This window comes from Gavialis gangeticus, unplaced genomic scaffold (genome assembly GCF_001723915.1).
Source record: "Gavialis gangeticus isolate Ggan-Ray unplaced genomic scaffold, GavGan_comp1, whole genome shotgun sequence".
NCBI classification, from domain to species: domain Eukaryota; kingdom Metazoa; phylum Chordata; order Crocodylia; family Gavialidae; genus Gavialis; species Gavialis gangeticus.
In genome coordinates, this window is record NW_017729022.1 from 164,182,932 (window position 1) to 164,193,627 (window position 10,696).

The window sequence follows — 10,696 nt, forward strand, 5'->3', positions numbered from 1 at the left end:
TTTGCACAGGGTGGGGGCCATGTCTTGCCCAAGTGGGTTCCCATTTTGCTGCCTCCCCCCCTCCCACCCCGGCGCCTCCACAGCTGGGCATGTGTGACCCTGTGCTGCAAAGAACAGTGGAGCCATGCAGGAAGCTGCCTGCCACTGTGAGATCTGTGCTGCCCTGGCGAGGCATCCCCTGCCTATGTGGCTGCAGCAGAGGCGACAGCATGGGGTTGCATGCAGAGGATGCGGGCAACATGGAGCTCACAGAAGCAGGCAGCTTCCTGCGTGGTCTTGCTGTTCCCTGCAGCACCAGGTTGCACACACTGGGCTGCGCAGGCCCCAGGGGAGAGCAGCAGGGCTGGGAGCATAAGCCTGAAGCAGGCAGCACACAGCCCCTGCCCCACACACAGATCTGGGGGGCACGGGTTTGCACACAGTGGCAGGGAGCACCCTCCCCGCACTCCTGAGCCCTACAGAGGGCACATCACAAAACTGCAAAATCTGCAGGTTTCTCCGGTAAAATGAGAAATCCGTGTTTGTCTCTGGTAAAATGTAAAATCTGTGGTAAATTTTGTGGGAAATGGAAAATCTGGATCCCTCTTCATGAGACAGAGGAAAGACAGAGGAGAGAGACAGACAGGTGGTTATCACTATATATTATATCAAATTTGATCTTGTGCAAGCACGCCCAAACAATGTTTCAGACATACAGAGCTGTGCAGCCCAGATCTCCAACTGGAGTTTGGCCAGGAAGGCCATGTTTTCAAGAGACAGCTGAGCTGACATCACTCAAATCCACATAATAACAGGCCCTAAAAAATAAAGACCCAGTTTTCAGAGGTGCTAAGCACTTGATGCTCTTACTGACCTGAGTGGAAATAGTGGATGTTTATTAGCACTTTTGAAAATCAGAATCTGTATGATTATGTAGAGGGGACTGGATGTTAAAGGAAATATTTTGAACATATGCCTTGAGATTTAGTATCATTTTTACTATGAAAAGAATTATGACATGCTTCATATCATTAAGAATACCTGTGCTCAACATTTATTTTACAAGACTCTTGCAAGATTCATTTCAGGGACAAGCTCCTCAAGTTTTCCTGTAGCATAGAGTTCTCACATTCCATGTTCCAATGGTGATTTCTTGTTTAGTGAGCTTGATTTTTGACCCAGTAACATTACTGACCATCCCACCCCTAACATCTTCAGTAGAAGCGGTCAGCTTGACAGTAGCATATTTTTCTACTTCATCCTGCTGAGTGCCAATGAAAAACGTTGTTGTTGTTAACCTGGGGCTCGACCGATCCATTATGAGGGTGGTTAACTGGCTTTGCATCATTGGTGATTCTTCAGTCAAAAATAACCTGGCAGTGCCTATCTCTTCTCCAGATGTGGATGGCCATTGGCACTTGTAAGCTCATCCACCCTTTGACAGGCTTTGGTTTTAGTCCTGCTGCATCTCTATACACCCTCCTCACCTGGCAGACCAGGTGTGGGGAGATGCTGGTTTAGTTGCCAACAACCTGACCATGAAACAGGTTGAACTGGGCTACATCGTACCAGTGGCAGGGTAAACCTGACCCCATAGATTGTACAAGGATTGCAAAAGCCCGGGAAGAATGGAGGAAAGTTATTGCTATATCAAAGTAGCTCCAACAGTTGGCGTGGCCTTGGGACTGACTGAATGGCTGAGACTAAGTGAAGTATATGTTCTACTATTAAAGGTCATCTCTCTAATGTGACTTCATAGAGAGTTTAATTATGATGTTTTAATGTTTTTACTCAGAAGTGTATAACTTCAGACTTTGTTGGTAAAATATGTGAGTGTTACAAATCTACATCAATCAGCTGAATGCTGCTATGGAAGAGCAGTGTCTTCATTTGAACTACAGAAAATTGAAACCTGTTTGGATAATTAAAACAGAACATCTGAGCTCCTCTTCTACTACGACTTTCTGTCTGTGAATTTACTTTTTGAGCACAAGCGCATTAAATTAAAAAGAATGACCTAAATATCCTTGAAGCAGTTCTTTCTCTGCACTGGCCCTTCTCCCCACGTGACTAGACAGACAGCTTTAGTTTAACTAGCAGAGCTTATAACAAGTGTGAGTTGCGCATAGTGGTCGTTGTTGCCCTTAGGGGGTATGTTCCAATGAGTGCAAACATATAGGGGCATGCATTTTCTGAGGCACAAATAACAGCAGCAAATATTTGTGCTGCTGCTGTTTGTCCCAGGACACACCCCTGCATGCGTGTTCCGATGCACCACAAAATAACCCCGGTGGCGTAGGGGAGGCTGGCCCCAGCAGCCTTAGAGTTCTGGGGGCCTCCTGGGGCAGCAGCGGTGCCGAGTCAGCTGCTCAGAGCCTAGCCAGTGGACAACCAGGCTCCATTTCTGTTGGCACACGCTGCTGCTGCGTGCTGTGCATGCTACTTTTTTTAGCAGTGTTGGTTTTTTTTTTGACACCAGGATCTCCCAGTGTCAACCACCACCCCGCCAGCATTGCTAGTTAATGGGTGGATGTGTGCAGTTTGCAGTACCTCAAATGTGTTTTGGGTGCTGCAAATGGCATGTGCGTGCTCATCAGGATATGCCTAGAGAGTCCAGTATATTTATGAGTAACTATTCAATCAGAAAGAAAGGAATTGGTATTTTTCAGTCTTAGGTGCACACTTGCTTTGTGACTGAAATGTATTAGTCCCACACTGGCAAAAATTTACCTACATACAAAGCTAAGCAGATGAAGGTGAAACATGCTTGTGTGTTATATTTTTTCAATGTGGTAAGGTAAAGGACACTTCTCAGCCCCAGGTTACCTTCCCTGGCTGCAGATGAGTAGTGACTTCATAATAGTTACTTGGTTCTTTACCAACCTGACCAAGAGAGAAATGGTGGTTTATGGTGATAGAAAAAAATGGAAAGAAAGAATAGCCAAGAAATTTCATAATGTAGTCAAAAGGTATTCATTTGTAACATGGAGGTGCTGATATCACCTTAAAAATTATGTCCCTAGATTTGAATCAAGTTTTTTCACTGCTGGAAAGAGCTGAATTGACAGGCTACTCTATGAAAAATAATAGCAGCTACAACCTGAACTCTGTGAAAATTGCATGTGGTCACCAGGCTTGTGACATGTTAGCAATGTAGTTCTTGGTTAGACAAGGTCATGATGGCAAAGGCCTATATGATTTATAGAAGCCTAAACACAGTTACAGTTCACTCCATTATTGTGGGATGGCAGTTTCCATTACAGTATCTTTCACCTTTTTCTGAAGCATCTGACATTTTCCAGTGACTCAAATAGATAGGATGTCCTGGAACAAGGTGCTGAGATGGCAAATCCTATGTCCCAAATTCTCCTTCCCACAATTTATAGCTGGAAAAAGGCAGTATTTATAAATGCTGCTGCTTAGTCACAACCTTGAGCCTAGACACTAAAGTAATCTCCCCCAGCCCATTCAGTTTCACCTCTGTAATTTTCCAGATCTTTGAAAGGAGTCACCTCAACATCACCTTCATAATGGATGCTGCCTATTGAACCACTGGGCTAACTCCAATTTTATCTTCCTTAAGTAACCATCAAAAACATCCAAATATCAGGAAACCATTACTGAAATAAGATAGGGAAGTTACTTGGCATTCCCTTTTTTAATATAGATTTGTCACTGTGTTTGGGGACATCCATCAATGCTCTCAGCTGGCTGCTCCTGAGAAGGGTCACAGATCCAGTCAAGTCTTCAATAAATCCCACCTCTTAGAACATGCTGTGCACAGATTTGTTAGTTACTATGTAGAGTTTTAAAGAAACAGAAAAGTCTAGGCATCATCTAAGCATACAGTCCAACTGGGCTTTGGCTTATTGTGCCAAAGTTCAGAACTCTTTGTAGAAGAGCAGGCAGATTAGTCTGGTGTCTAAGCAATGTAGCATACACTCTAACTTGTAACCAGAAATGTTATTTTGGAATTACCATTGCATATTCCTCTGCAAAATATTTTGATTGACACAAAATCAATGACAAGCTTTTGGAACTGACAAGCAGTACGACCGCAGGACTTTAATCTGTAGTTCCCCCTCTGGGATGTACAGGTGTCCCTTGCATCAGAGGTGGCCATCACAAAACTGGAAATTTGATTTGGGGGATGATCCGGCCCCTTCTGAAACCTGTTGAACTCGAGAAGCCAATGGATCTTGGGGAAGCATGGAATGGAGCCACATCACTAGTTCCTTGCTTACTGTGGCCTTGTTAAAGCTCCCTGGACTCAGGACCATGGAGTGAGTAGCAGGAAGAAGTTCTGAATATTCATCTTTTTGGGACAGGGCATCTGCCTTACTGGTCTTGGTGCCAGGGTGGTATGTGGCAGTAAAATTCAACTGGGTAAAGAACAGAGACCACTTGATCTGGCTCTGGTTGAAATTCCAGGTGGCTGAGCCCCTTCTAAATGGCACCACCTTTATTTAAAAGCTGCCTTGATGGTTAGAAGCTCCCAGTCCACATTATAATTGTGCTTGGCAGGGGACAGTTTCCTGGAAAAGTAGTGCATGGCTAAGGAAGTCCCTGCATCCCCAGTTGTTGGTCAGTACAGCCCCAAAGGCAAAGCTGAGGCATCATTTTCCACCAGGAAAGGCTGGGCAGGGTCAGGGTGTATCAAAATGGGGACTGAGTTGAAGGCTTTATTAAGCCTCTTGAAGGCAGCCTGGGCCTCCAGGGTCCATGTGAAGCATGCCCCTTTCTTAAGGAGGGCAGTGATAAGGACTACATGCTTGGAAAACCCCTTGATGAACCACCTATAGAAACTGGCAAAACCAAGGAAGCATTGCACTCCATGGGCAACTTTTGGTGATTGCCAATCTAAGATGGTAGTTACTTTCTTCAGGTCCATAGACAACCCTTCAGGCTTCATCACATATACCAAGAACTTGATATGTGCCTTATCAAATTCACATTTCTCCAACTTAGAACTTAGAATCTTTCTAACTACAAAGGCAGCCAAATACTGCTATCTTGGGAGTCATCAAATCTCTTTCATTGGAGGCTTTTAAAAACAGGTGTCACTGATCCTGTCTCAGTGCAGAGCGGTAGATTAGATGATCTCCTGTGGTCCTTTCTAGCCCTACACATTTATGATTCTCATGCAATATATTTATTTCTTGGGAATTTAGTATGTATGACAGGCACTATACTGATAACTCACAGGAAGAAAACTAGCCAAAGGAGGGTGGAGCGCAGTACACAAAAGTTTGTGCTGGTGCTGCTTTGCTGTACCTGTTCTATCAAGTGAGCACCTGTTTCCAGTGGTGTCTGTCAGGCATCTTGCAAAGACATGAAATTTCACTTAAAAATGAAGTTAAATAGGATGAGATGTAAAACATCATCACATGCTTCTCAAAACTATTTCTATGTTCTAATTAAGTCTTGCCTATATTGCGCTTGGGTTTAAAATTCTTCTAACATCTGTTGCTTTAGTGTTAAGAAAAAAATTAACAAGCCAGCCAAGAACTATTCTAACCAACAGGTTCTTAGGTATGATTTTATCTATTAGCTTGATGGATATAGTCAATACTATAGATTTCATATACCTTTGGCAGACAGCAATTTCTTGTAATGAGTAGCCATGTGATCTTGAATGATGTACTGACTTGACAGATTGCAGGAGGATCCAGGGGAAAAAGCTGTGAGAATAAAATCTTATTTCAGTCAACAGGCTAAGAATATCTCAGACAATAATAGCTTTAAAATGTTTAAACATTTGGTCCGCTCTGCTTGTGATGGAAAAACATTTACTTTATTTTATTTTTTCACATAGGAAACATAGCAAGAAAGAGTTATAAATTATTGCAGTTTGGTGTGTTTCTGAATACTTGAAAATTATGGTTTGCAATACATAATGAATGAGTACTGCATTTGTATTCCTATTAAATCACCACTTATGTATGCATTAATCTTTGCCATTATAGTTCTCTGGAGAACATGGGTTTGTTATTTAATCTTCACTACAATATGAAACTCTGCAATTTAAAAGATTTAATACTAGAGATTGGAACATAGGATTGGAAAGAAATGTGTATACATGTCTTTAACCAACTCCCACACCAATACTGAGCTAACTTCTACCCTCAGTTACATATAAAACACTCTGGCATAGTAAATGTGGTTGAATAGATGCAAATATAGGCAGATTTGACCCAGTGACTGAGGCTGGAATGGAGAGTGGAAATATATGCCCCACTACTTGATGATGACATTCCTTGGACCCTCTAACCTGCAGAATATCTAAAATATTCAGACAACTATTCTGCTGGTCTACAAGACCACCATTTCTTTAACTTCTGATCCATGTCCAAAATGTTTTGATGTTTCCCTTGTGATGTTCAAAACTTTTTACTATGTTATCCCTTGACCCTCATATTTCCTCAAATGCCAAGTGCCAACACCTCTTTTCCATACCTGGACTATTTTCTGTCCCTGCTCCACTACTTGGAGAATTTAGTTCTACTCCACCATTATCCATGATTGCAGCTCCATTTCTCTCTGACTCTGAGATTCCTCTCCTCAAAACTTACCTTGTAATTAGAGATAAGATGAAGTAAAAACCAAGATTAAACCTCATTCTTAATTTTTAGTAAGTACATTCAGAATCCAAAGCAGATTGAGACTTAAATGTTACAGTTGGCCCTTCTCATTCAAATGGGCCAAACCAAAACCTCTGATGAATACAATCCCAAACAGGAGGTGGTGTCAGTATCTATATCCCAATCTGATTTTTTCGGCTTGATTATGTTTCTCCTTAAATACTCTACTTCAACTTGCAATAAAGTGAGTTTCTCTTGGCCTTAAAGGTTTAGTGAAAGTTGAGTGCGTACAAAGGACCTAACCATGCACTTATTATTGGACCATGGTAGGAGCACAACTGGTAATAAGCACTACACCTGGTTGGCAGAATTGGATTTTTAATATTTTTCTGCTTCAAAGTTAGGTAGAATTTTTCCTTACTCTGACAAAAGTTGCTTTTGATGAATTACTGTTGGTTTGTGGCAAACTGCCAAAAGAGATGGAGAAGCAAATGAGAGCATGCTTCTATGTATTATGCAGGACTAATGTTGAGGTTGGTATTGATCCCAATTGCATTAGGCCTTGATTGTGCACCAAGAACCCTGCAGGTAGCTCTTTAGGTTCCATGCCGGGCAGGGGTAGGTATTCTTAATAAAAAATAACATCAGATAATTTTTACTATGATATTTTAATGTTAGTGCAGTTAGCTGCTCACTCCATACAGACTGAATGATATATATTTCAGTGGCAGAGGAAGCTTAAATGAATTTTGTCTATAAAAGTAAATGACCTCTTCATTCTGTTTTAACCATGCATTTTTTCCATCCCAGATTTGCCCTTCAGACATGACAGGTTCTGTAGGACAGTCTTCAGCAGGTGATAAACATATTATGGGATGTGGGGAATCAAATCTGCCCTTGGCTGATACATCTACTGGTGCTGAAAAGTCCTTAAATCAGGATAATTAGCCCAACCTTTTCAGATTTGGCTTGTGGCTGGGCAATGATTAGGTGTTTTATTCTCTATAGACCCAGGCTGCAGTTTTAGTTAATGGTTTAGTTTCAAACTTTTGATGGAAGTCTGAAAGAGATGTATACAGAATTAAAAGTCTGGAATTTCTTAGTTCTAACCTTGTTTTTGTTTCTTTCTTTTTTCCTTTGTAACCTTCTCTATTTCTAGTTTGCCATCTATCACTCATCTATCAGATGAGGATAATGCTGCTTACAATACTACCTCTGTCATGGGGGTATGGTTACGCTTTATTAATTTTTGTATAGCACTCTGAGTATATAAACTAGTATAAAAGAAAAAGAATCAGGAGATGGATGTGCCACCATTTTTCCTTTTGTTGCTTACATGTGTTTTAGAACTTGTTACTGCAACTGATGATTTAAAAGCCAGTGACAAGGTGTAATGGGGCCCTGGCCCCTACCCCATCACAGAAGATGAGTGAGCCAGGGAGCAACCAGCCGGCTCCAGGGCCCTGGAGAAACTGTTAGGAGTGGAGAGGCCTTTAAGAAAAATGGCTGCTCACCCTAGGTGGAGAAGGCACAATTAGGGCTATGATTGACAAGTCTGGTGGGGGAAGTGGCAGGTCAGGTGACCCAGAGGGGTGTGTCTAGAGGCTTCATAAGGCCAGGACCATCCCTGAGAACTCAGATTAGCTTGGATGTGCTATGGCAAAGGAGCTCCAGACCACAGGGGTAACAGCCCCAGGCATCACGGTTAAGTGGTTTTTGTTGTATGTTTATTTCTTATCACTGTGGTGTGACTCAGACCCAAGCTGGGGGTGAATTTTAGTTTGGTAGCATCTAGCTTATATTTGTGCTTAAGTTTACACTGGAGGACTGAGAAAGTGGCTGTGAGGGGATGCTTGGAGGCTGCAGGGAATGCCTGGACACTTGCTGCCACTGTTGCTGGAAGACTAGACTGCAAACTGGGGATCAGAGCCTGTGACTAAGACTGTATGAGTAGGCCTAGAAAGACCCTGTAAAGGCAGAGGGCAAGAGAGAGCCCAAAGCCCCACAGACTGTATGAGCAGGCCGAGTCCAATAAGGTGAGACTGGGGCCAAGGGGCCCAGAGCCTGGGAGGGTGAGACCTGGGCTGGAGCTCAGGAGCCAGGGTCCAGGGCAGTGAACCTGGGTTGAGGGACCCAATCAGAGTACGAGAGCCAAGGATGCAAGGCTGCAGTCTGAACAAAGATTTAAGGCCTGAGGGGCTAAGTGCATGTTGAGGGCCAGGGACTCCAAAACTATGCCAAGTGACACCTGTGAGGCCTCTACATGACTATAGGGGAAGATGGAGGTCACAATTCTAGCACTTAAGGCAATTAGAGCAGTAGGGCTCAAGCCCCAGAGATGAAGAGACTATGTAATAAGGATAGGAAGAGCACCCTGAGCTCATTGGTTCCTGTGGGCAGCCTCCCCACTTGACTTTAACATTGAGGCATGACAGGCGAGACAGCAGGGTGGGAGCCTGAGAGGCTGGAGTGGGGAAATAGGGTAGGATCAAGGCAACCACTAGAGAGCAATATGGCTACCCTTGGAGCCTGCCCTGCTACACAAGGGATTTAGCAAGAAAGTTCTGCTGCCTTCAGTGGGATATTTATGTGCAGCAGCAAACCCAACGGCAGCCAGCTTTAGAAACAGGGCTCTTGAACCCCCCTCCTGACAAAACACAGAGATGTACTTGGAACATATAAGCACAAGCCAAAGGTTTATTAAGAGGCGATTACATTATTGAGGGGCAAAGCAGCACATACTATATGGCTCATAGACATTGACATAAATATCTAATACAAGACTGCTATAAAATACCTTAGGATTTTGAGTGTAAAAGTACAGGCAATGCTATATTTATTCATAATAAATACCACTTTACAGATAAGTAGTAGGAATGTCACAATGTGATATGAGACAAAGACATGTAAATCTAGATTTTTACTCAGTTTGGTGAAAAATTATGATTACATGTGGTCTAATTTTAGTCAATGAAAGCACTCATGAATAAATACAATAGTAAGAATAAGAGGTTTAATATCAGGGCCATAAAATTTCATAGTTCTTGCAGGCATTTTATAGTTGCAAAAACTCTAAAAGCAAAAGCTTACAGAAGTTTTGCCAGTTAAGCCCCATCATCACCCTGGCAAAAGTTATACCATAATCAGAATAAAATATAAGTAAATATAAGACCACATTCCTAGCTAGTATAAACTGTAGTAGCTCCATTGACTTCAATCAGTGGATATGTAATGATTTGAAATTAGTAGATGATCTGAACTGTTGTCACTAAAGAAATAAAATAACATTCGAGTTATGCCATAATCTCTACCTGATGTGCTGATTTTAATACATGTAGAGAAAAAGGAGCATGACAAAAAACAGTGTGATAATATCAATAATATCAGGAGATTAAAACTGGCTCAAATTCACTTACGGGAACATCCTTCTGGAAATGAATTATAGCCAGAACCTGAAAGGCTGAAGATGTACAACATGGTAAAACTATAATTGTTTGATTTCTTATCTCTTATAGAAACTGACACTTTCTTGGATCGGCAAAATCAATTTTCATGTATAGCAAGCTAAATTGCAGATGCTGCCACATAATAAATAATAAAAAGGATCAAGGAAGTCTCTACTGACGATTTCTCAGTGATCTAAAGCTGGCCTTTCTGTGTCCCAGTTCCCCATTCTAAAATAAGCATACGGATGCTTCTTTATCTTACAGTGGGATTGTGAGGATAATCCAAGTTGGTGACATAGTTAGATACTATAGTAAACGTGGGCCACAAGTGTGACCACTAGACAGGTATGTGAAAGAGAGACAACGGCTTGGTTTAGCTAATTTGTTGGTATGTCCAATTTGAATCGGGGTGTACTTGGTATCCAGTTGGTCTAATAAAAGGTATCATTTTGGAACCAGGAGTTCTAGTTTTTTGTGTCTAATTTGAATCAGGATTTTTTGTTTTAAGTCTTCAAATATTTAAGTTGCTGGGGAAAAAAATACAGAAGCTGTGGTAACCCCTATTAAAATTTATGCTGAGGTCTGCATATAACCTGGCTCCAACAGGAGATTTAAACAGTTGTGTATCCTTATATAGTCCTTTTGCTCATTTAAAAAAAAAAAAAAAAAAGGTCGACCCTAATTCTGGGT

At 41.9% G+C, this 10,696-nt stretch overlaps 1 protein-coding gene across 1 annotated transcript in view; it reads right to left on the reverse strand.

The window, feature by feature from the left end:
- The window catches only part of LOC109296848 (spermatogenesis-associated protein 7 homolog), a 101,293-nt gene that overhangs the window by 38,665 nt on the left and 51,932 nt on the right, over positions 1-10,696 (reverse strand). Inside the window, exon 3 of the mRNA XM_019516452.1 lies at positions 5,568-5,660. Coding sequence (XP_019371997.1) covers positions 5,568-5,660 — 93 coding nt within the window. The remainder of the gene's footprint in view (positions 1-5,567; positions 5,661-10,696) is intronic.